This window comes from Miniopterus schreibersii (genome assembly GCF_964146895.1).
Source record: "Miniopterus schreibersii genome assembly, chromosome: 4".
Lineage (NCBI taxonomy): Eukaryota > Metazoa > Chordata > Mammalia > Chiroptera > Miniopteridae > Miniopterus > Miniopterus schreibersii.
In genome coordinates, this window is record NC_138105.1 from 50,677,498 (window position 1) to 50,705,132 (window position 27,635).

General features: G+C 33.3%; 1 protein-coding gene across 3 annotated transcripts in view; it reads left to right on the plus strand.

Moving 5' to 3' along the window:
* Nucleotides 1-27,635, plus strand: part of FSTL5 (follistatin like 5) — a 494,012-nt gene that overhangs the window by 230,134 nt on the left and 236,243 nt on the right. For all 3 annotated transcript variants that reach the window (XM_081134469.1, XM_081134467.1, XM_081134468.1), the window contains one exon: nucleotides 16,608-16,804. In XM_081134469.1, coding sequence (XP_080990595.1) covers nucleotides 16,608-16,804 — 197 coding nt within the window. The remainder of the gene's footprint in view (nucleotides 1-16,607; nucleotides 16,805-27,635) is intronic.

Here is a 27,635-nt window from a genome sequence, read left to right on the forward strand (position 1 = left end):
AGTTGTATTGGACAAGATTGAAATGAAAAGTTAGCTTTACTTAGGAGGTAAAGGAGCCAGAGCAGCTCTGCCTCAACTGAGAGAAAAGTTTGGTCTTCGTGTCTTCATTTCCATCTGTCAGCCTGAGGAAGATTTTCCTTATTTAAAGATTCTTTTAAAATTTAAATTTAGTCTCCTGGAAGGCTCTGCAGTGTCCTTTGACATAAATACTGAAAGGTGAAAATTGGCCAGGCCAGTGGGGAGCGGTTGTCTAGTTCTTACATACAGAGAAGGAAGGCGGTGTCGGATGGAAATGCTCCTCTCAGGGCCTCCTGTAAGGGGGGCTTCAGTGGGTTTTGTGTGTTATTTACTCTGTGTGTCCCGTTAAATGTAATTAATCATTGGAGACAATATTTATAGCATAAGCTTTTTCTTTTGAACCAGTTACTTAACGATAACAGGAAAACTTTTTTTTTTCTTCAGATCCTTAGTGATTATTAGCAACAAACAGGGTGAAGGTGGGAAAGGGATTTTATTCCAGTGATAAAAAAAAAATGTGTAATTAGTGCTTTAAGATGAGACATCACTTTTTCAATAATCAGTTAGCCAAGTTTAATCTTTGCCTGTTTATGGCATTCTGTAAAACATCTGTATGAGATGGTAATCTAAATTTGAACAGATGTCCTGAATGTTACATCAATATTTAAATTGCTGTTATGGCTATGACTCAATATTACTTTGTAAACATCCTTATTTCAAGTGGCCTGAATCACAGCACAGTGGTTAAATACACAGACTCTGGGGTTTAACTGCCTGATTTTATATCTTAGCTCCAGTATTCACTGACTATACCTCTTTTGGCGATTTTATAATTGAAACACATCTGATTTTTTAAAAATCCTTAAAAAATATCTTAATTAATGAAGCAACAAATAAACTTTGTTATTTATAAGAGAGGTAATTAAATTCTTATTCTTGAGACAATTGCGACCATTTAAAAAACATCTATTTGAAATCCTGTAATAAACACAGTACTTCTAAAACAGAATCTACCTTTTGTTTTAAAATCCATTTTTCCTAATAGTGTTCCATGTACTTTATAATTGAAATTTAATCATCAGAATGGATCAGTTGTTTGGCCAAATATTTGTTTCAATTTCTAATTTTAGAAAAGACATAATTTTCATGCAAGAGTAACTAATAGTGACATTGTTGTAAAGAGTAGTGTTTTTCCTGATTAAAACCAAATTAACATAAACTATTCTAGGAAAATTAAATGCTGTACTGAATATCATTCAGCAGTTCTCAGAATGTTATAGTGCCTAATTTATAATAATTTTATTCTGTGTATGGACATTTAAATAATTTGAGTGAAACATAATGTTTGCTGTGCATCTTCAATATGTTTTTTGTACCACAACCCTACTAAATACACAGAATGAAATCTTTGCTGAAAGAAATAGAGCAGCCAATAAAGAAGCAGTCGGGTCTCAGAAATATCAAAGTATCTGACATAACTACACTAAACATGAAGAGTTCAGTGGGTTGATGAAAGGGGAATGCATTATGTGTTTCCTTTTGGAGTTAATATAGAAAGGAATGGTGAGCTATTTAAAGGTTTGGGACAGAAAAGAGGCCTGAAAATATTAGTTATAGATTAACAGTAATTAGATTGAAGTTGGCAAAACTGAAATCAGAGAGAGTTACAAGTTAGGCAATTAGGAAATTAGTGCTAGAATTAGATGAATGATAAAAAGTCCTAAGTTAATTTACCTACTAATAATATGGATGAAGAATTATAATAGGTATTAAGAATAAAGAAAGGAAGAAAGTCAACTGAGATTAAGCATTTATCTCATCACCTTCTTAAGACTTTAGTAAAGTGAGAATAAAGTAATAATCCCATAAAAATGTTAGGCTGTTAATGAAAGAAATTTTATTTTTTAAATTTATCTTTATTGTTGAAAATATTATAGATGTTCCCTTTTATCCCCATTAACCTCTTTCACCCCGCACCCACTCTCTGCCCTAGGCCTTCACCACGCTATTGTGTGTGTCCATGGGTTGTGCATATATGCATATAAATTCTTTGGTTAATCTCTCCCCACTCACCCACCACCCCCACCTTCCCTCTGAGATTCATGTCTGTTCCATGCTTCTAAGTCTCTGGATCTATTTTGTTCATCAGTTTATTATATTCTTTAGATTCCACATATAAGTGAGGTCCTGTGATATTTGAATAAATTTCTCAAAGACATGGACAAGAATAAAATATATTTCTACAATAAGCACTTAAGATAAAATGCATGGGTAATCACTAAAATAAGAGAGAAAAGAGTATATACATTTGAAATCAGTCACAGGAAAGAGATGAAATAAAAACAAAACAAATAAAATTTATCCAAAAAAGAACATACAAAAACAAGACAATAATGGGCACAAAGAAAAGTTACAGAAACATGTACAAAGATATCACTCAATTATCATATTTTCCTTAGTCCACTTAGGCTGTTATAACAAAATACCATAGAGTAGGTGTCTTATAAACAACATTCATTTATTACAATTCTGAGGGCTGGGAAGTTCAAGATTATGTGATCAGCAGAGTCAGTGTTTGGTGAGGGCTTCCTGGTTTACAGACAGTTATCTTTCCACTTTGTCCTCAAGTGACAAGGGGTTTAGGATCTGTGAGTTCTCTTTGATAAGAACACTTACCCAGTTCATGAGGGCTCCACCCTCATGACCTAAGCCTCTCGCAAAGGCCCTTCACTTAATACCATCACATTGGGCATTAGGATTTCAAAATATGAATTTGGGAGAGATACAAACATTCAGAAGGAAACTATATACTTCCACCAAAATGAAAATATATGTTTTCTAAATCCCCTTTTAAGATAGCTGAAAGCTTTCCCCACCTGCAGTATCAGGACAAATTTAGTTCTTACAACAGAAATGTGAAATTATTTTATTGAAGAATGGAATTAATTCCAAGATTCCTTGGGAAGTTGTTTTAGTACTTGACTATAGTTTAAGCTTAAATGTTAAGGAAGGCATATTATAATTTGGGAAGAAGTAGTGCAGTGAGAAGAGATGATAAAGATATTGCTATCATAGAAATATGTTATTTTAATCCTAATGTATTTTAGAAATTTGACATTCGTTTTATTTTAATTGAGAGGATTTATTCATTCATATTCATAACTGCTCTGGTCAAAAACAAAAACAGTATAGGTGCCCACCTGGCATGGCTCAGTGGTTGAGCACTGACCCATGAACCAGGAGATCGCTGTTCAATTCCGGGTCAGGGCACATGCCTGGGTTCCCTGCCCAATCCCCAGTAGTGGGCGTGCAGAAGGCAGCCATTCAATGACTATTATCACTGATGTTTCTGTCTCTCTCTCCCTCTCCCTTCCTCTCTCTGAAATCAATAAAAACATATTTAAAAAATAGACAAAACAGTACAGGTATTTATTGAAAAAAAATGTGGGTATAAGTGGCCCTGCACAATTCAAACCCATGTTTTCAGGAGGTCAACTGTTTGTGCATGTGTGTGTCGGTCTTTGTTGATAGATATAGCTGGTTACTAAGTTTATCTCATTATGAAAATAAAATATAGATGATGTATATAGCTGTGTACAGTGGAAGAACAAAAAAAAAAGTAACATCTTTATATTTGTATTTGACTTACTTGATGACAACTTACTGAAACTTTATTAGGTACAAAACCCAGTTTTAGAACTCTTGGATAATTTAGAAAATTAATCACAGTGATTCTCTCTATTAGCATATAATAGTTCAAAATAGAGGAAAAATTTTTTAAAAAAATGAAAGTTAAGGTGAGAGAGGGAGAGAGAGAGAATAAATGTGATTCAGATAAAGCACTATAGAATTTTATTTATATTTTTTAAAATATATCTTTATTGATTTCAGAGAGAGGAAAGGAGAGGGAGAGAGAGAGAGATAGAAACATCAGTGATGAGCTCTCAACCCGGGCATGTGCCCTGACCGGGAATCGAACCCTGATTGCCTGGATCCTAGGTCGACACTCAACCACTGAACCACGCCCGGCCGGGCATGTACTATAGAATTTTAAAGAGAGAAACAAACATAGGCCCTAGCTAGGGCCTCTGTGTTTCCAGGACTGAAGGATTGAGGCACCGCTTAGGTTACCCAGGAATTTTTTTTGCTACATACTTCCCTAGGCCCATGTGAGTGAAGAAGCAATTAGAAGATCATAGTCTAGATTTAGCACCTAGACTAACGTCAAGTCTCAGTTTTTCCCCTTATAGGGATGTGAGTTTAATTTACTTTCTTTAAACTCTGAACACGTGTCCACCACCTTACTGCACATATGAGTCATGCTTTTAAAAATAATGATGCTCAGACCCCATCACAGATGAATTAATTCAGAATCTCTTCAACTGAGGCCCAGGTATCACTTGTTTTAAAGCTCCTCAGGTGACTATATTGTGAAACACATGTTAAGAAATATTGCTTCTCAGAGTCCTATTTTCTCATTCAGTCCACCTTAAAAACAACTTCAAGCTGTGCCGCAACACTCTTTGGGGTCTGAATTACCTGTTTATCTAGCTTTTCTGATCCACTAGGTAAATGATAGATTGTTCTTATCTTCATCAATTAATATAATACCAAATTTACCCTGATAATATCTAACAGATGCTTTCACCTAAAGCAACTCCTTTTGACCAAGGTTACTTCTAAAAAAGTAAAAAGTCTAATTCACTCTTTTAGGACAGTAGAGAAAAATCAGTGACTTTCCTGGAATATATGTGATATAGCAGCCCGCCTTCATTCCAACACTGTTCCTTGAATTTTCACATCTTATTTGAAAAGCATTTATATGACAGATGTTAAAGATCTTTTAAATCAATATAGCAAAAAGATGCTATTTTTGAATTCAGCAATGAATATACTTATACCCACATTTTTTTCTCTGATTCCCAAAAACTGTATATTTAAATTTTAAGAAAAGTGCCAAAAACGAAACCCCAGAAATAATGCTAGTAGATTTATACTGATAGCTATCAATGAAATACCATTATTCTATAGATTAGATGTCAGAAAACTATGAGCCACAGCCTGTTTTTGTAAATAAAGTTTTATAGAAACACAGCCATGACCACTCATTCACATGTTACCTGTATCTGCTTTTGCACTACAACAACAAAGTTGAGTAGTGATGATGGAGATAGTATGGGCCAGAAAGCCTAAAATATTTACTCTCCAGCCCGTTACAGAAAAAAAAGTTTGTTCAAACCTGCCATAGATTGGTTTTTTTAAAAATATATTACTTAACAAAACTTGAAATTATAATTCTCTCTAATTGTATTTTGACAATTTCTTGTAATAAATAAAAATAAGTTATTTGTGAAACAAATCTATTCTTCGATGTTAAATGATTGTTTTATCTTTTTCTTTCTATTTCTCTATCACCCTCCTCTTTTCCCTTCCACCCCTTTTTTTCATTCTGTTATGCAGTTTTTCTATCTTTCTTGGACTATTTCAAAAGCTACACTTTCTTGGTCTTTTAAAATGATTGACATTTTTTCCACAAATCAAGTGCCACATTTTTCTTTACTTCCCTGAGACCAAGTCTGGGAAAGATCATTTAAGAATGAATTGAAGGGTCATTAAAATAAAATAGAATTTCAGATCATGCCTCACATAGCTTTCTATTTAGTCTCTAAACTTGGCAGAATTCCAAAAGATGGAGTTGTGCTAAGGACCTGGCTCTGAATCAAGGACTGAATGCCAGCCAAACTCTTGTCTGCACTTCAGGGTGCCATGACCAGGTAAGACCAGGAATCAGTCAGTGACTTCAGGTATACCGTCTCCAGAACTTTTCCACAAAATATATACTATGAATGAGAAAAATATGAAATATGAAAACAGCCCCTTTTAAAGTTGGAATATTATTTACTAAATACTGACACCATTTCCTTTTAACCATGTCTTTGGTGTTTTTGTCTATCAGATATTTTTTTTACTAATGAAATAACTATTAAACAGTATTTTCATGATACTTTAATCATGACTTTAAACATTGTGAGATCTCCTTACATTAGATATGAAGCACCATAATAAAGTAATACATATAATAGTATAAAAACTAGATGCTCATAAAAAAGGTCCTTATTAGAATTCATAATAGAAAGCCTATTCAAAGTAAAATACAAAAATGATGCCTAGTACAAAACATTAAAGGCAGGGTTGCCATCAGCTGTGCAATGAACAGAAGCACTTGGCAAAGGCAGGAAGTGGGGCTGAAAACCACTGCACCTCACATTTCAAGCCAGGCATCCTAGATAGGTTTGCATTCACCAAGAAGTGCTTTCTTTCTTCCACTAAGAGTTGTATGCACCAGTACTTTCTTCTTTACACAAAGACAGTAGTTTCTTGGAAAGCTTTGTACCCAGAGTTATGTCCACTAAGGTGAGTGCCTTTCTTAATTCATGAGAAGGTGCGGTCAAGTTTAAAGGACCCCATTAGAAGTGCATAGTAATTTGAAAATTCTTCTGGACCCAACCAAACAAAATGTTGGATCTTCAGGAAGTTATAATAGATCCTGATATTTTTGCTTACTGTATAATCTTGTGGAAAATCTCTTTTTCATTTTATAATACCATAATCAAGTAATATTATTTTATTTTTAAAAGGATGTTACAATGATTAAAAATAATAAAATAACTACATATTTAAAGTAAACTGATATTATAAGCAAAAGATATTTGCTTTATAAAGGTGAAGAGTTAATTCAGTTGGTGAGCTCTACCTTTTTAAAGCTTATTTTGTTTTATAATAATAAAGAATAGAAAAATTAAAATTGAAAGATGTTTTATAAGTTTGCTATTTACATTATATTTTTTTGTTACATTCTTTGTTCAACTTGCTGGACGTATATTCAAATTCAGCTATGTATATTTACTTATGTATAATGATATATAGGGTGGGGAGAATAGGTTTACAGTTGTTTGTATGGAAAGTAATACAATAATTAATAAATAATAATACAAGTATAAACTGTTCCACATCCTCAAAACTGTAAAACTACTTTTGCCTACTCTGTATAATCACTTGAAATAATCATAAGCACTTTGAGCCAATAGTCTAAGAAAAAAAATGATATATTTAGAGTGTTAAAGGATTATTTTTAAAGGTAAAATGATTCTCATGCAGATATGAAATAAACATGTTAAATTTTAATTAACTTGTTATCTGTGAGGTAATTAGGCAGATGTTATAACCAGTTCAAAAAGTCATGCATTTATATGGAGTAAACAATTGTAGAAATAACCCTACAAATAGACATGAACCTGGTGTTTTTCACAAAAGGAGGGAGAGAAATCAACTGGATCTCTTCCAGTTAGAATTCATTTGCAAGTTCATAGGCAAAATTTCTTTTTCATTGGTATCAGCTATGTGTATTTTACAGGGTAGTAAATGCCTCAAAGACAATGAAAGGCTAAAGTCAGATAACCCAGAAATTCATGTTATAAATAATGAATAATTTTCCACTGGAGATACCTAATAATTTATTTCTTATTCCAAACCTTTTTTTTTTTTTTACCAAACTATACTAGAAATCACAATGTAGCCTAAACAACATTCAAAGAGCACAAAATGAAAGTCTTTATACATAAATTACATAAGCTACTGCCATTATTTTAATTATGGAGCCAAGAAGAAATAAATTTAATTGAAGAAAATAAAATAGTACTAAACCATTGTATATTTTTGCATTTGTATATAAATGAATATATAAAATATAGGCATATGAATATTAATGCATGTTATCTTCACAGAGAAGGTTTTTTTTTTTTTTCTATTGCTCAAAACAGGTAACTAAGTCAAGAAATTGAATAAATGCAAAGTTTACAGTATATGTAAAGACAAAATCTTCATTGTCCTCTTTCCTTAGGAAAGAGAAAGCCAGGCATGGTTTTAAAATATACTTATTAAATAATTCTACAACTCATTTGTGCAAATGGATAGCTTTAAAAACAGAGTTTGCAGTTCATTATCATCTGAAAACATACATGAAAAGGACAAGTGCTTAAGTAATTCTCTTTTGCTCTTTATTCATAAGGTGAAAATTAGGAACTTTACATCTGTTGTCTTTAGAAATTTCACACATTTTAATGAATTTTTTCCCATGTAAATATATTCAAAACTCATATGGTTTTAGTTTGTAGAAACATTAAGTTAAGAAAAGTCATTTAACGAAAAAAATCCTTCTTGTTGTACAAAGTTATCTTGAACTTATCTTTGACAAAGCATCCCATAGACTCTCTGAACATAAATGGGTACCATATCAAAGGAATCTATCTGTATGTACTCTTATTACTTATATTAATATAACCCCAGATTTTATGTAAACACACATGCACATCCTTACATAAGATGAAAATCAGGATGTCAGCTGGGTTTCACAGAAAACTTACATTTCAGACAAACACAACGTCTTGTTTTCCTCATATTCTTCCATCTAGTTTGCATCAGTTAGTAGGTGTTATTTTCTTTGAAAGAAATAGACAAGTACATAAAGTTGTGTGATGAAACCATCCTTATTTCTTCTAGCACTGAACTAATCAATGCTTTGGCATTCTTTTTTAAAGAAGTCGTTATCTTAATACTTCTTAAAACTGTGCATGGTCATGATTTGACGATGATCATCTTCATTTCACCCTTTATCAGCCATAATATTGCAACTGCCGTGCATTGGCCAATGATTCTCAAGTACAAGCCATCAAATCTTTTCTTTTTTCTGAACTATTGAGTTTCTAAACTATGTTTTCTTTTTCCTCATTGAGGCCTCTACCAGGATGTCCCACAATTACCTCAAACTCATCTCATTCAAAACTTAATTTATCACTTTTTTATATTTACTTGCTCACTGTCTCATAAGCCTCATTTCTACCAATGGCATACACAGTCTTCACTTAATGTACACACCTTCTAGTATTAATTATTTTATCTCCTCCTACTCACATAACCCATATAGTTTGTACTCTGTCTTTCCTAAGTCCTAAATATACTTGATTAAGTTCATGATAGGCTATTAATAATACATGAGGCATTCCCATAAGAAAGTGCATGACTAAATAGATTTTTATTACTTGTGTGACTATGTATGAACTAAAAGAAAATGTCAAATAGTGTCACATTTCTATGGTAATATGTAATGCTGAAAAATTGAACTGTTAGCATTTATAATCTTTCAGAAAACAAAATAATGGACACTACCTATAGGCAATATACAACCAAATGTTCTTAATATATAGTAATTTCTATATAAGTTACTGAAATTTCAGAGAAAAATAGGAGCCCACTTTGATAATATTCCAGAGTCATTATGTAATAGAGAATAGCTGATGCATATTTAGCTAAAGAAGTCTCCTTTTGACCATTTAACTATTTAACCACTAGAACCAGGACTTATTTGAGAACACTGAGTAATCCTCTTCTACAAAGGCACACAAATTGGTTTATTTGGTTGGTTTGGGGACAGTGGGGAGGTAATTGATTCTAGCTAGCATCCATGCTATGACCAATCCAAATATTACATATCATAGGGAACTCATATGACAATGTCTTTTGAAGGTCAGCAGTGCTAAAAAGAAGTAATGACAATTAACACATAGTTGTGACTACCACAGGGATGTGGCTTTTTGCAGATGACATCTATTCAGATACATTATTTATACATGATCATTGTATTGAGATAAGAAATTATAATTAGGTGAAATTGCCCACATACCTAAAATACATGTAAGAGATTTCTTCCCACACTCAACAAACTATAAATTGTTACATATATTAACTCACTTCACTATTCAGCCTATATGAAAGTATCATAAAACAACAACAGCATCAACACTGTGAATGTTGCTGTTGTGATGTGTAGTATTTGACTATTTATAGTTGATTAGAATTAGATTTATTTTGGAAAGAATATTTTTCGATGTTAAATTTGATAGGATAAAAACATGGCTAGAGGTTGATGCCCATTTGTGACTACTGTCTCATTTGGCAAAAAAAAAAAGAAAAAGAAAAAAAAAGAAAGGAAAAAAGAATAAAAGTGTGAGCAGATGTGTGCTTTGTGGGTGTAGATTAGGGAATATACACACATACACACACATCAAAGAAGAAATCCTATTTTCACAATAACTTTTGTATTTTTCTGTGATAAGACAAAGAGTAGCTGAGATATTAGTAGGTGAGACATAATATATGAGCTCTTGACTGATAAAAGTATTCAGTGACCAGAAAAGACATATAATCATGCTTATAATTAGGAACTTTTAACACCAAACTAGCCAAACAACCCAGGGCTTATTTATAAACTTCAGGGAGAAATTAACTCAACCTCAAAGTTCTACTATATATAAATTTATCATTAAATGCAATGCTTAAGGGAGAGTACTATATTCCTGTAATAGTAAATTTCTGTTTTTTTTCTGGCCAAGGCACTATATTCTTAATTGCTGCTTGATCTATATTTCCCATGTAGAAGTTTTGTAGTTTTTCTAATTGTGGTTTATTAAGTTTGCCTGGCAATTATGTCACCATTTGATTTAGATTTTTTGAAGCTATGTTGCTATGCACATACATAATCTTGATGTTTAGGCAGGGCTAGTGAGCCATTCATGTCATTATCATGTATTGCTCCTATGATCATAGGAAAAATTTAAAAATATTACCAACCAAAATACTTCTCTGTCTCAGTGTAGAAGAGATGGGAAAAAAAGCTTTAATATTGAGCATATGAGATTTCATGCATGAAGGCATTCCTCAGAAGACTAAAGATCTTGACAAAATTTCACACAATTTTTTAGAATAACATGGGAGAAAGAACAGTTGAAGCTTTTCTATCTTCTCAAGAGACCAGTAGATACACCTTTTGATTTCTGTGCACTTCATGAGGAAATCTTGTGTTAATTTATGAGTGGCAGGCTTATAATTGCAGAGTCAGAAGTTTCTCAAGTTTTCATGTAAAGTTAAATGGCAGGTAAATTATATTATTGGGCTTACTATGTTTTTAAGAATATGGTGTGGTAATTGTACTTACTTCATAGGGCATTATAGAGGTTAAATTAATGATCTGTAAATCTTAGAACACTACAACACATAATAATTGCTTTGTATATATAAAGCCATTGTATGCCTATGGCTTCATAGATATAAATAGCATAACTTCTATAACATCAATACAAACAGCAAAATTTTCATTGAAAACCACATATTTGAATGATGTGATAAAATTATTAAACAGGATTATTTATTGTTCAAGAGCACTAAGGGACCTGTTTGTTTTTTAATTGTCACCTGACGATATTTTTTCCCGTTGCCTTTTAGAGAGAGTGGAAAGGAGATATATATATATATATATATAGAGAGAGAGAGAGAGAGAAACATCAATGTGAGAGAGACATTGATTGGTTGCCTCCTACAGGCGCCCCCCCACCAGGGCTGCGATCCAGCCTGTGACCGAGGTACCTGCTCTTGGCCGGAATCAAACCCAGGACCCTTCAGTCCAAGGGCTGACCTGTTTTTTGTTTTTGTTTTTAAATATATCTTTATTGATTTCAGAGAGAGGAAAGGAAAGGGAGAGAAAGAGATAGAAACATCAATGATGAGAGTCATTGATCTGCTGCAGCCCGCAACCCGGGCATGTGCCCTGACCAGGAATCGAACCCCGATCCCCTGGATCCTAGGTTGACGCTCAACCACTGAGCCACGCCTGGCCGGGCAAGAGACCTGTTCTTAATGCAGTTGCATGAACCTTAGTTTTGACTATATTTGATACAGTGATAGTTACTTTTTTTGTAAATTGGTCAATTTTTTCTCAATGTTGGTCAAATTATTTAAAAATTAAAGAATATCTTTTAAATATCTTTATTCCTAGCGTTAATATAAACCTAGGTAATATAAATCAAAATTTACAACCTCTATTAAACACAGGCTACCACAAAAAGAATAAGATCTATGCCATATAATATTTCAGGCAATATGCACTCATTTTAACAGTAATTGTAGGATTATAAGATGGAAGGCCTAACATATTATGTACAAAATATTTGTAGATAGGTTGCCAGAAAAAAGAAAGACTTATTAGAAAAAAAAAAGTCACACACTCCTGAACAGCATCAGCTTTTATATATTCTGTATAGGTGTGCTTTTTCATATGAAGCACAGGTTTTCTAAGTATTTACTCTAAAGATAGTGACTTAAAAGGTTGGTAAATTCACTGAGCATTAAATAACACATTTGACCAGTTATGATAATTAACACTAGAAGTGCTATTTATATCGGGTAAGATAAAGTTACATTTTTCATTTCTGTTTTTGAGCAGTCTACATTATCAATGTCACCATCATGCCATGCTCTATTTTATTTTATTGTGTTTCTGACAGCATGTTCTGCATGTTTTCTGGGGAGGGGGCGGGAGTAGGTGGAAGGGGTCAATGGGAGAAAAAAAAGGACATCTGTAATACTTTCTGCAATAAAGATAATTTTTTTAAGTGGTATCTGATGTGTGTTTGTATTAGTAAATTCTAAGAATTATAGTAATATCTGAAATATAGTAGCGTTACATTAATTTTATAATATACATTTTAATAAGAACATTTAAGTAAAGTTCATGTAACACAGAACAGTGCATACTCACCCATATCATTTTGACATTTAAATAGATATTTCAGTTAAAATTTGTTTTAATTTCATTCAGACTATTTTTAACCAAGATAATTTTAATTCCTTCATACACATAGTTTAACAACCTATACCTTACTATGACTGTAGTAGCTGTCTGTTAAATTTTATTCATATAAGCTTATTAAATCTATATACTAAAGTTTTGACATATTTCTTTCCTAGAAATACAAAATATTTTTCTAAACTTATATAAAAGAGTTCTATTAGCAATTATTGAATGGTTTGAGGGGGAAAAAATAACTTCAATGTATATTCCAATACTGAATAGATTTGACACTAAAATGAAAGCATTCACTTTTTATTCTTTGAAGTTTGAAGATTTCAGTTATATAAGAATAACAATCAAATTCTAAATATAAATGTTAAAAAGAGAATAATGGTATTCTTATACACTTAGATTTGGATATTATTGTGTTGAAGGGAATTGGTACTTTTTACTGATGGATGGGAGGGAAGGATGAAAGTATAATTTCAAAGAGATAGAAACAAATTACAGCCTTTGAAAAACATAATAGTAAGCATAATTGATATATATATAAAGTCTATAATTTTTAGCACTTACTCAGTACTGATGGTTGTACTATCAGACATAAAATGCATTTATCCTCAGTTCCATGGAGACTTGGAGAGGTACCCCCAGCTACACAGGTTGGGGCCTTCGAATGTCAGGGTTCCTGCCTCTTTCCAGGCCCTGCAAGGCCAGATGGATTTTAACACCCTTCGCAGAATGACTCCAAGTCGAGAATCAGCACTGCAGCAGTGTCACAGGGAGAAAGATGATACGGATTCTGCTACACAGGAACCTCCTTTGTCTTGCTCTCAGTGTCCAGGACAGTGTCCCCAGAGCAGATTTCTTCCTGTGCTCCCAAAGCAGAAGGTGAAGCAGGGAAGCATTTCTTTTCCTTCCCTACACCAGTCGAGGACAGCAGTTAAGTGTTGGGAAAGGCGTCCTACCAAAGCAAGCTAATCAACAGAATGGTCTTACCTTCCTGCCTGACGCTGTTCTTGGATGAGGCCATGCTCTCTAAAGAGTTGTTGATGTTTACTTCTAAATGTCTATTCTTCATTAATAATTACGGTTGGTTTTCTTTCACAGTGAAACTTACTGGAAGTGTAGGAACTACTTAATATTTCCAAATCCTCACTTTGGTTTTATTCCCCTTAACTCCTTATTATATGAATTCTGCTCTATTTATTCACTAAAATTGTTCTTTAAAGTTAACAATTACCTTTAATATAAGTAATTTAATGAGCATGTTTTATTGTTTATCTTCTTTTTATTTGGCATTTCATCATACCCTTTCTTGAAAAGTTATTTTCCTGTTAGCTTCCTCCTCTTCAGTACTTTCTTACAGTTTTTCTTATTTCTCAGATACTCCTTTTTTTTCTTTTTGAGTTCTGCTTTCTATACCTGTAATTTAAGCAGTGATATTGTCTTGAGTTTATTATTATATTTATTTTTCACTTTACCAATAATCCTTGAAAAAACTTACTGAATCTATGTATAAGTTGATTTTAAAACTCATTTCTGAAGATAAGAGAAGTAGAGAATAAAGGATAGAAAAGATATTGCCTGCGTGTAAAAATCATTATGTTTCTTTCTAGCTCTGTAACTTTGAACATGTTATATAATCTTTCTGTGCTTTGGTTCATCATCTATAAAATAGTGATAATTATATTGTCTATCTTTTTGGATTATTGTGAGAGTTAAATGGATTAATAAGTACAAGTTCTTGGTACATAGGAAGCCTGCATTACCTGTAATTTATTTTTACTAATAGTTGCACCTATTTATTACTTTAAAAAATCTGTGACAGAGATTTTTATTAAATCTTAAATTATACAAATTTTTACATAACTTTATAACTATTTATCATATATTTTCATATAATATGTAGACCTTGACTTCAAAGTTTTTATTTTTATTTTCTTTGGATTTCCAGCAATGCCTCAATGCTTGGACTTAGGAAATTTACAGTTTGGAAGCACAAGTATTAAAAGAGAGCATATGATGATCACATTGTTTGATTAGATCAAAATTAGAGCACAACAACACAAATCGTACCCCTTTCCCTAAATTTTAAATGTTGGTTAAAAGACTTTCAGCATTTAAATTCTATTTTCCATCTGCCTCTCATCAACATTTTGATCTCGTCAATGCCTATGATCACAAGTCAGGTCCTCCAAATCCCCTCCCTCCCGTCAGTCAAATGAAAGGCCATATAGATACAAGGTCAAATACAGAAATACCAGGTGGGACAATTGGAATGGTCTAGTATATGTTTTTCCAATTCTTTTATCTCATATTTCTCTCTCTTTCTGAAGTACACCCACATGTGCACGCACACACAAATACATACCCACATGCACATACACACACACCTACACACATATACTTGAAGGCTCCTTTCAGGCTGCTTTCATGGAAAAATTGCTACCTATCCCTCTGGATGTGATTACTTCTCTCCTGTATCAGTGATTTCTTTGCTATTATGAAAACATAGCCTTATTATTATTCTATATTGAGAACAGAATAATGCAAAATTGACTTACTCTGAAACACACAGTTTAGTTTTTTTGTAAAAAATGAAGTTCTCAACAGGATTGCTAAACACTAAAATTGATGAACAACAGTAGTCATTTCACTGTCTTTGGAAAAGAAGGTAGTCTCTCTCGCCAGCAGAGGTTGTTTCCTGTCTTATCTTAAAGGACAATGAGACTTCAAATCCTGCTTTCCAACCCAGGCTTCTTAGATGAATACTTAAAATTCCTTGGAAATCTTCTTTTAAAATTGTACATTCTGTCAAATCCTAATTGTCAAAATTGATCACAAATATAAACTTATCTTTTTTTCTAAAATATGTGCTAAAAACTTCTTAGGTCATATAATACCTTTTTTTTCATTTATAAATTACATTATTAACTGTATTTTCTATAATATAGTTTATATCACATTTGATCTCAATCATATGGAATTCATTTCAGTGCACTATTTATAAAGACATTGCTATAAATCCATTGTAAGTAAAATCCTTTCTAAAATAATCATGTGAAGGTTTTAGAATGATTGCAATTATTTTTGAAGACATTAAGCCAAGCAATTACTTTCATTAATGTTTATGTTCCCATTATTCTGATGGTTATAGTGTGGGAGATATGGAAACTATGTAATACATCACAATTTCAATGAACTTATACTTCAGCTGTGGAGATGAAATTTGGAAAGTTAAAACTTTAAAATACAAAATGGAAATAAATCATGTTATACACTGATGCTCTAAAAGGAGAGATAAATGAAGAGCAGAAAGCTAAGTAAAGACTTTTGGAAGAACACAAGTATGAGCTTAGTGGCATTATAAATAGAATCAAGAAAAAATGTAAATACACTGCACGTATAAACTTCTTCCAAACAAACCCGAATATAAAAACACATATTTCCAATTAAAAATGTGCTATAGTATTTTGGAGCCAGATATATATGCGTTTAAGTGCAAAATTCTACATAATGTAACCCTTTGCCTTGGACAAGCCATTTTATTTCCCTGTGCCTCATGTTCAAAACCTGTGAAACTATCAATACAGGGAAGTATTGTGAGGATTAAAACTAAGATAATCTATTTAAGCACTGGGCCAATTAGAGCTATCATGTGGTTCTGTGTCCCTCATAGCAGTAAATATACTGTTATCAGATTTGATAGAGATGAAAATTTTACATCCTGCCATGAAAATAACCTTTTTTTCCCTTGTACAAGGTGTAAAGTATGCAAAGCAGAAACATAAAAATTATAGACAAAGTATGATATCTATACGATATCAGCTTCTAAACATGAATAAAGTAAATGACTTGCTTTCAATAATATTGCTTTGAAAATAACTTAGTTCTTTTGTTTCAGGAGATAACTGCAAGGCCACTGAATACAGCAAGATGAAAAGCATGCTTTTAGATTTACAAAATCAAAAATATATTACACAAGAAAATGAAAACCCTAACGATGATGACATATCTCGGAAGAAGTTGTTGGTGGATCAGATGTTTAAATATTTTGATGCCGACAGTAACGGACTTATAGATATTAATGAACTAACTCAGGTATGATTAATGATTAAATTAACAAACTTATTTAAATAGAGCATATTCAATATACTTTTGTGTGAATTTATTCTCTATAAACAGTGTATCTTTATATTATTTGAGGATGTGGGCATACACTTTCTTTTTTAATATATATCTTTATTGATTTCAGAGAGAGGAAGGGAGAGGGAGAGAGAGAGAAACATCAGTGATGAGAGAGTCATTGATCGGCTGCCTCCTGCACACCCCCTGCTGGGGATGGAGCCCGCAACCCGGGCATGTGCCCTGACCGGGAATCGAACTGTGATCTCCTGGATCCTAGGTCGATGCTCAACCACTGAGCCATGCCGGCCAGGCGGCATATACTATTTATAAAAGTAAAATCTGACTACTGTATAAACAATGTTAATTTCAAGGAACTGTGTTAGATTTTACAGTTTTAAAAAAGAGATATTTGACTAGTTTCTATACCTTAAATACATAAAGGAATTACCAGTTCTCTATTTTATAGAATTTGTGTGATATCTTCAGGTATATTCTGGAGCCATTGTAATGTTTAATTTTCTATCAGTCAATAATACCCTGTTTATTTTGTGTTTAAGGGAATTATTGACCAGCCATCGAACACATCTATAACAACATAATGTAAATAAATTATTTAAGATGATATTGAATTATGGACATATTTCAGCACTTTTTCAATAATCAGGGCTCAATTATAATATAATTAAATTTTATTTAATATTGTCCACATTATTAAATTTAATTTCTTTGAAAATTGTCACCTAAATGATACATGAAAAAAACTTGTTATCAAAGAGAATACATAAATAAGCAAAACATCTTTATGTGAGCCACTTGAAAAAATAGAAATATCTTTATGTGTGTGTCACTGACACAGATAGACTGTTTTGAAGGAAACTGGAATATCCAGATTAAAGAATCTAAACTAGTTCCGGATAGTACTGGGAATGTAAAATAAGGGCCATACAATTTCTTCAGAAATAGATACAGGTTTCAAGAAGTAATAGAGAGAAAAAAGCCAATCTAGAGTGACTAGAAAAATGATGATAGCAATAAGGAATGTTGCTGACTTATTGCTACAGTGTGTCTTGTATAGCAGTGTATAGCAGTTAATACAGTTTTCTAAAAGAAATCAATAGTCTATTTCCATAACATTATACCATTCATCTTTTACGGTTAATTTTATGGCTTATTTAAGAAATCTGCCATTATAGAATATTGGCCTTATCATGCAAGTATTTCTAAGCTTTGGAATAGTGTAACTTAGTTTCAAGTCTTCATATTAAAGTGACCTTGTGAGCAAGTTGACCATAGTTCTTGATATTCCAGTTAATTAAAATATATATCATTTTCATTATCTTTTTGAACTCAGCCTACATTTATTGAGTAGTTATTAAGTCCCAGGCACTAGGATTTAAGCATCTGAACTCTACAATTTTAGGGCGAAATTAGAAAACTTTTAATTAAGCTATCATGTTGTCATATACCTTATGATTTATTTTTCAGGAGTGAAATGCTTTAGAATTTTATATTTATATTAATAAGAAATAAAAAGTTAATTAAATTAAAATGAATTTATAATTAAGGCATGCCACCTTGATCTAGGTGTGTCTAACATATTTGAACATATTGTGATTTTGCTTTTTACTTCTTATTTTTACTTTTATAATATTTTTAGTTTTTATTAACATTTACACCAGTGTCATCATTGGTTAAGTACAAAATATGATCCGACCAAATCTAGTTATTAGCATAATACCCATAATACCCACATCTAAATCCCAAAAGAAAATTGCTAATCATTATAGAATGACAGTGGCAGCCCTTCATCTGTACATGTGTGAAGTTTCTGTTACATTCAAGTTTGTTTTAGTTGCCTACGGTGGGCATAGCAAAGTACCGCAAACTGGGTGGCTAAAACAAACTTTCTTTCAGCCTCTTTAAGCCCAAAATTAAGGTGCTGGCAGGGCCATGCTCCCTCTGAAGCATCTGGGAGAGGATTTTCCTTGCCTCTTTCAGCTTCCGTTAGAGCCTGGAGTTGCTTGGCTCGTACATGTATCACTCCAGCCTCTGCTTCCACAGTCACACCGCCTTCTCCGTGTGCCTGCCTTCACATCAGCTTGCTTCTTCTTAAAAGGACACCAGTCATATTGGATCAGGGTCTACTCTACTCCAGCATGGCCTTATCTTAAGATATCTAATTATATTTTTAACAACCTTATTTCAAAAAAGGTCACATTCTGAGGTACTAGGGGTTAGGACTTTAAAATATCTTTCGGAAAGACACAATTCAACCCATAATAAAGTTCATCTGATCTAAAGTTTAGTATTTTTACCTTTGATTGGAACTTGCTTTATGTTTGGAAAGTGTATTTCCAATTCCTCTGAAAGTCTGATGTGAGAGCAAAAATTATCTGCAGAATTCCATTGTTATCTTGGCCATCTATTAGGTCCATGCAAGCAAGGATCTGGGAAGGTAATGTTTATTGACTTCCTTCTGTATGCATCCCACACCACATAAGTCACCCTTTCCTTCAGCAGCCTATAGTGGAAATGTTAGCATCTCATCCATCAGCAATCAGTTATGAAAAGAGCACAAAGTTATAACAGGCACCCTAGAGAAGATATAATAAATTTATAGCACAATTATTGTCTTCAACTTGTGTATAAGTTGCAAATGCTTTTTAAGAATATGTATGTTGTGTTATAATCAATAATACATATAAAATTTACTTATGAAACGTCATAAATTAATATAAAATTTAAAAATAATTTAACTTTGAGTTAAGAGGGAAAGGATCTTAATGGTGTCTCTTAAAAATTTACAAGCTATTATTAGCAGAAAATGTAGCATGCAACCTAAGATACTGTCAATGACAAGTAAAAATTAAAGAACATAATTGGGCTTTGAGGTTTTATAATGCAGCAGGAAAGCTGGCTGTACATACTTTATTCTTACTCTACATAATGAATATATATTCTAGAGTTGCTCTTGCAGATTTTCAAGTAAATTAGAATTTAGAGGTCTATCTAGTTGACAGAAAAAAGACAATAGAAAGCAGTAGCTACAGGGTTAGGATCTTTATTATCAAAGCTAACAACTTGTCATAGCAAGGAAATATTTGCTAAAATAAACCACCTAGTAATAGAAATAGGTTTTCTTCACCACTCCAGCTTAATGTGATTATCGATACTGAACATTTAGTCTTCCAGACTGAGGCTGATTTTTTTTATGTTGGAAATATCCAGCAATAAACTGCTAACTTATCACAAAATGAAAGTTTGTACTTTCAAAAGATTCTTGTTTTATGAAGTTGATAAAATTTATGTTAAAACAACTGAGGATCTGGAATAATTTAAACAGGTAATAACTGAAGAGAAATCAACAAAGATTAAGATGCAATATGCACTTTGAAAGATCAAAAGAGAATGTTTAAAATAGCAAAAAATGAGTGGCCGTAAATTGATGAAGTCCTAGGATATATATTTTTTAAAATATGTCTTTATTGATTTTAGAGAGAGGAAGGGAGAGGGAAAGAGAGAGATAGAAGCATCAATGATGAGAGAGTCATTGATCAGCTGCCTCCTGCACGCCCCCGACTGGGGATCGAGCCCGCAACCCGGGCATGTGCCCTGACCGGGAATCGAACCCTGATCGCCTGGATCCTAGGTCGATGCTCAACCGCTGAGCCACACCCGGCCTGGCAGTCCTAGGATGTTTTTCAAAAATGATCTTTTTCAGGACCATGGCATAGTGGTTAAGAACTTTGATTATAAAGCCCGGGTGCAAATCACATCTCTACTACTTTGTAACTTTTGGCAAGTTAAACTCTCTGTGTCTTAGTTTCTTTTTTTCTATATATTGACAATGATAACTACCTACTACATAAAATTTTATGTGATATTTATATTATTCAGAATATGTAAGATTCTTAGGAACATGACTAGCACATAGAAAGCATGATGTAATTGTTAGCTACAATTATATTTTCAAATCTAATATTTGTGAGGATGCTGTGATGATAATGGAAATAAAGAGGGCATATAGGGTTGATTTAGCAAATGAGCAATTGATCGATATTTCCCTCAAACTCAGCCTTTGCATTTTTTATTGCTTACTATCGGATAGTAGGTTAGAACAAATCAAATATCATTAGTTACCAGTTATTATGACACAAAAATCTATATATGCACTATTAATCATGCAAATAGTTTTAATACCAAGGTTTACAATGAAAAAATTGTCTTGCAGAAGAAGAGAATTAGTTTTGGTGATTCTAAGATATTAGAAAAAATAAATGATAACAAGTTACTTATTTTGCTCATGTCACTTGAAGTTCTCATCTACTTATCTCATAAAGCTAGCATGAGTGTTGTTAAATCCTGAATTCTATTCTAGAGTAAATAATGTTGTTCTGCAGCCTGTGATGTTGTACATTTTTCCCCAGAGTATATAGTATTCTTGATTTTACAGATATAATGTTAAATTGAAGTAACCATAAAAAAGAATTACATATATATTTATTTTGAGATGATATATATTATACTGAAATATCTCTATATATCAAAATGTCAAATACCTAGTTTAACAGAGTTTTTTCTTGCCCACAAAATTGTTATATGAAATAAAAAGATATTATAGTAACTGAGTTATAGTAACATTAATAGTAATAGTAAAAATATTATTATACTACTATACAATACCTGTTAGATATAGTAATGTCTGTTGTCTGTTGTTCCCTTTTCACTTCTCTTTGAGTTACACATACACACATACTCACACACACAAATTTTCATTTGCAAAAAGCAATGTGGAGTTCATTGAAGATGTATAAGGGATACAGAGGTTGGGTTGACATCACATATTGCACAAATCACAAATTAAAATCTTTTTGATGAAGCCTTGACACACTTTTCCCATGGGCTTTGCCTTTTTCCTTTACCATGGATGCAGTCCCCAGCTTTGCCTCTCAACTCCTCAACTGCAAATCCTCAATTTTATCTGGGCCTCCAAATTTTTTATGCAAAACAATATGGTTCTACTTTAGATTTTCCTCCTCAATTTGCATAACCAAATATATCGCATTTCACAATTGACAACATTTACCTTTATTAAAAATGAATGGCAACTTATAGAATATCAGAAACCAATATCTGTTATATTCCTCCCTGTGGGGAAAATATATCTTCAGTCCTGGAGAGTAATAGAAATTCCTAGCCTCTGTCTTCTGACGTATTTTTTACACCTTCAGAGTGCAGTAAAATCTCATAGCTCTCCCTTTCCTCAAGATTTCAGGATGATATGATCTAAGGTATAAACAAGTTTCTCCTGGCAGGCTGGCATGTAGGAAAAGGTCATTGGAAGAGAAAATGTTAATGATCATTTGTTATGAAAAGAAGCATAGAATTCTTCTGTGTCATTTATTCACATGGATATTGAAGTCACTAGGAATATTGAAAGAGTAAAAGTGAACAGAAATATTGTGAACCAGGAGCTTTATCCATTCATGAATTATGGAGTGAGAATAAGAGAGAATCCTATGTAGCTGAATGACCTGAGATTCAAAGAGTAGGGTCTATCAAACTATCTAATCTATCGATCTGCCATCTATTTATCATTATCTATCTATATCTATCATCTATCTATCTATCTATCTATCTATCTATCTATCTATCTATCTATCTATCTATCATCTATCTATCATCTATCTATATCTATCTATCATCTATCTATCTATCATCTGTCTATCATCATCTATCATCTATCATATCATCTATCTATCCATCATCTATCTATTATCTATCTATCACCTATCTATCTGTCTATCATCTGGTGAATATTGGTTTGGAAAGAGGAAATAATCAAGAAGTGCCAATAGGGAGGCATGTGGTTATTTTATCATCTTCCTTGCACTGGATAGAATGGATCTGAGAGAAAAAATATCCTCCAATTGTTAAAATTATTGGACAAGTGATTTTCTTAAGGAGCAGCCAGAATTTTTTTAAAGTCAGTATGGTGAAGAACATGTTTTTATAAGAAATAGAAGACAAAAGAGAATTTCCTGATCAGAGCTGGATTCCCAGAGGGCACTTTGATGGGTTCAAGTTGGAAAGAAATAGAGATTGGATCAGATTGGGAGATGCGCACAGCCACAAAGAGACTTGGGTTTCATAGGGCTTCAGAAGTAAGTTAGGGTCTGAAGCACAAAAGAATTTGTGCAAATTGTCTTTTAGAGGAGAATGGATAACTATCTCTTGCATTGCAGTCCCATATATTTGATCCTCAGGGTAACATGAGGGGATACACAGGCTGACATCACTCACTGCAATTGCACTCTTGAGTTTGTTGGCACAATACAAAGTAAACTGAGGCATATTAAAATTTTGAGAGTTTATTTGAATAAAGATTATTTCAAAATGGGAAGCCAAACTGGAAATAACTAGAAGCACTCCACAGAAGGAAGTTAGGGGAAACTTTTATATAGAAAAGGCAAAAGCAAACTAAGGAAATTATTGATCAGCTGTAGTTTAAATCAAATGGCTGTTTGTGATTGGATTTCCTTGGGTTTTGATTTAATAACCTTGAAGCATTTATAGGTTCAGATTTTGGTTTGCTTGGTAGGCACCTTTGCATTAGAGCTGCCTTGGTCTAATGATCTTCTTGTTTAATTAATTTAAAAGCAGCAAATATAGGATTCTTGGGGTGAAATTGTTCTGACAGCTTTGAAAATCTGCTTCTGTGTTCTCTCCCATTTCATAAAATAACCCACCCATAGAATTTAAGTAAGCAAAGTCATTCTCTCGTGATTCTGAGTTTAAATAAGCATCTGTATTGAGTATATTGATTTAGCTTTTTCTTCATTTAGATTCTGTCATCTTAATTAGCCAATTCACATTAGGAATGCATATTAGAATGAAATATTTACCTAATGTGCACAAATGCCAACTCTTTATTAAAATAATAAAAAGAACTACGTGTTCACAGGATTTAGATTATGTTATACATACTTGACTTAAAAAGCCATTTGCTCAATGACTATCATATGTGAATACATTTACAAAATTAAATAAAAAGCAAGCACAAATAAGACTAGATATTTTTAAGTTAACAGTATGGACATGGCAATGGTGTTTTTTGTGACCTTCATACTTAACAATTTTCTTTAAAATTTTTTAGAAATGTTACATGGGGATTGGACCCTTAATCTTTATATTGTGTTTATAAAGCCTGTTACATTTTTAAAGATTTTTTTAAAAGGTTCTGATGTCTAGTCAGCATATTTATTTAACACCATGAGATTGGTAAGAATTGTTTTGTCTCATAGATACAAAGCTATTCTAGTGGGAACAAATTAAATACAAATAAGTAAACACTTGTATGGATACAGAAGAATGATAAGTGAGAACGTCCAGGAAATGACATGGTAATTAATCCTATTTAACATTTTAAAGCCCATAAACCTATCAGGTATTCAAAATAAGGCCACAGAAACTAGGTGTTTGACTCAGAAAAGCATTGGCAATATGGGTAGTTAGGTCCTACTAGTACTGGGAATATCCTTTCAAAGCTAAAGATTTCAGAGTAATAATAACAGCAACAATTAGCACTTAGAGAAAGGCAAGGCCTGTAATTGTGGATTTTGGTGCAGCTCAGGGCTACAATAAAAAACCAGTACTCTCAATTGTATCTGGAAGCACAAGTAACTGTTGCTGGAGGTACCCTGGTCTGGAAATAGGTGCTTGTTAAGTCATAGGAAATGAATTTCGGGGATTTGTGCCACGTGGGAGGATCTGAGGTGTATTGGCAAGATGTAGTGGAAAGGCCTGCAGGGCATGGATGCCCCTGAAGAGGCTGCCTGACGATCTCATCCATGACCAGGTAGTTCAGCTCCATCTCCCTGCGAACGAAGTCCAGCCTCTAGGGCTCAGGCCTGCACTTGGTCCCACCAAGCCCAGGAGGAGGGCCCAGAGATGCTGTGCCATTATTTTGGCATGAGCATGCCAAGCTTCAGGAGCTGAGCTTAATAGCTGTTCCTTCCTGGCCCACTTCCGGCCCCTCGCATGAGCCTGCTCTGCTGGCACACCCAGGCCCACCGGGCTGCCGAGGAAGCAAGAGCCAGAACCTTGGGCCTGTGTTGAGCTTTGATTATATTTCCATGGCTTGGGAGAGAGTAGGCTTTCTTTCAAATGATCAGATCTGTTTTCTGAATCTCCCTGGGTCTGTGTTGGTACATCCCCCTATCCAAACCCTTTTCCTAATCTTCCAGGATCTCATTTCCCTACCCTATGCGACCCTTTTCCCAGATTGTCCCAGGCTAGACTCCTCCCCTTTATGGGTGCCATTTTAGCCCCTACTATGCATGCCTCATATTCCTGCCTCCTCATCTGGATTCCGCTGTGCCTGTGCTTAGTGGAAGGACTTCCCCTGTGCCATCTTGGCTTCTGCTTCACATGCCTCAGCAGAGGAACTTCCCGGAGCTGGTTCTCTGCCCCAGTGCAGTGGCTGCAAAGCTGCTACTTCCTACTTCATCAGGCTTAATGTCTGATTCCATTTGCTCCCTTCCTTTGTTAATAACTGATGCCTAGATTAACTTAAGTAGTTTCAAATGTTTTTTTTAAATGCTGTTCATAATATGCACAAGACAACTGAAAAATTAACATTATTTTTTACTTATGAACATATTATTTGTAGCATCTTTCCTTTAGAATGTCAAGGTGGATTTAAAGTGTTGTTATGCATATAGAAAACCCTTGCAAGCCACATAGAAGGCCTTAAAAATAAAATACTTTTTTTCTCAACAGAGGTTTAATAATGTTCTCTCTTTAGCTGGTCTTTCAAAAGAATTAATGTTGACCCTATATTATTATTATTTTTCAATGTTTTTTAATATATTAGACATGCTAAAAAACCTAAAACAGAACTTAAAAAATGTACTTATTTATTCCTTTTCTTAATATAAATATTCTAGGGTGGTATCAGTTACATATGATTAAACAATTATAATACTAATTATTTACTGTCCTTTCACTTTGTTTATTTTGAGAAGAGCACTGTTTAAAAGTAATTATCTTGTTTATTTAATTTTTTTATTACATGTTCCCTCTCATCCTCTTTAGAATATTACCTCCTTGGCGGCAGAGATTATGTCATTCTTACTTACTAATTTATTTCCAACCTCAGCACAGTTCTTGGCATATTTTTTTGTAAAGAGAATGGAAAGAATGAGAGAGGGAGGAAGAAAGAGGAGAGGAAAGAGAGAAAGTATACAGGGAGGTGTCCAGAGTAGTTAGTAGAAGAGCTAGCCCATATTGAGTATGAAGGGGAAGCTTAAAGCTAATGTCTGGAGATGGATATTCTGCCAAAGGAATATTTTTATTTTCTGCCTCTTGGGCTTAGATGTAATTTACACATTTGCCAAGTATAAAAGTGAATATATCTGCCTCTTCTCAACTTCACAAATGTGATCAACTTTCTTTAAGATAGAAAAGCCCTGAGTTCTAATTTCACTAAGATCATTGAGGCTTTGGCATGGTCATAATTAGTTTGGAAAAATAGTTTGGATGAGAAAGAAATCAGATAACTTGAACAGATATATGAGTATTGTATCTGTCCAAGAATTCACAGTTGCCATCCTCTCCTGTCTTCACCAAGGAAAGCAAAGAAAAGGACACCGAACTGGCAGATTCCACTCCTCTGTCCTCTTATACCCCTTTTTCCATAGTCTCATCACCATGACCTGCTTTAATACCATCAAATTCAATCCCATGTGTATTATATATTTTATGAATGTCAACATAATAATCTTGGATTTCCAAGTCAATCTATATCTCCAGAAATCTAATGTGCACACATCTCTATAGCAGGGAGGCAATTTTCTGTACCCACCTCTGACACTTTCTATTTCTCTTTCCAGTTTTATTTATTTTTAGATAACTTATCATCTAACATACTCTGTGTTTACTTTGTATATTTCTTTGATTTCCCCTTCACTGAGTGTAAATTTTGCATGGGAAGGGTTTTGTATATCTTTCTGTTGGCTGGTTTCTGGGTCCAGGACAGTGCCTGACACATAGTAGACAATCGAAAATGATTTGTTGAATGGATGATGGAATAAATGAATGAAAAAGAATACTAAGGAGAATAGTTTATTTTGAGGAGGGACGGTTTTTATTTTTGTTTTTGAACTTTCTGTTTTGGAACAAAAAGAATATAGTATCAAAAAATTGAATCATCTCTGAGCTATTACAATTCCCCATGCAAATTTGACAGTTCTATTATGTTGATGTTAAATGTACCCCCTCTTGAAAGCTGTGTGCCTGAGCTCCCTTGATGACATACATTCTGCTGATATTTCTATCTCATCACACTGACTCTAACCTCTTTGGAGCCCAAGATGCATGATACTTAATCTTTAGTCAGAGAAAAAAAATATGTGTCTGTGTGTGTGTGTATATATCTTCAGTAATCTACAATAGAGTGGCCTACTAGACTGAAACATCATCATAGATACCTAAATGATAAAATAGTCAATGACTCTAGTCCTTTAAATATTTAGTCCAAAAGTAAGTAACATGTGTTTTGAGGAGCCTAGAGTGGGAAATTTTTGAAACTTGTGGCAGATAGAAAATGAAAGAAGTTCAGGGAATTATCAAAGCACTACAAGTTTGAATCTCCTGTGCCAAAAAATACTTATGTATTACTAGGTGCCTGGAAAAAAATCTAAGTACAATCAAATACTCATCACTTTAAGGCTATCAAAACTCTGATTAACCAAATCAGTTTTTTCCATGCTGATGAAAACTCATAGGAAAGTAGCTCCCTCAT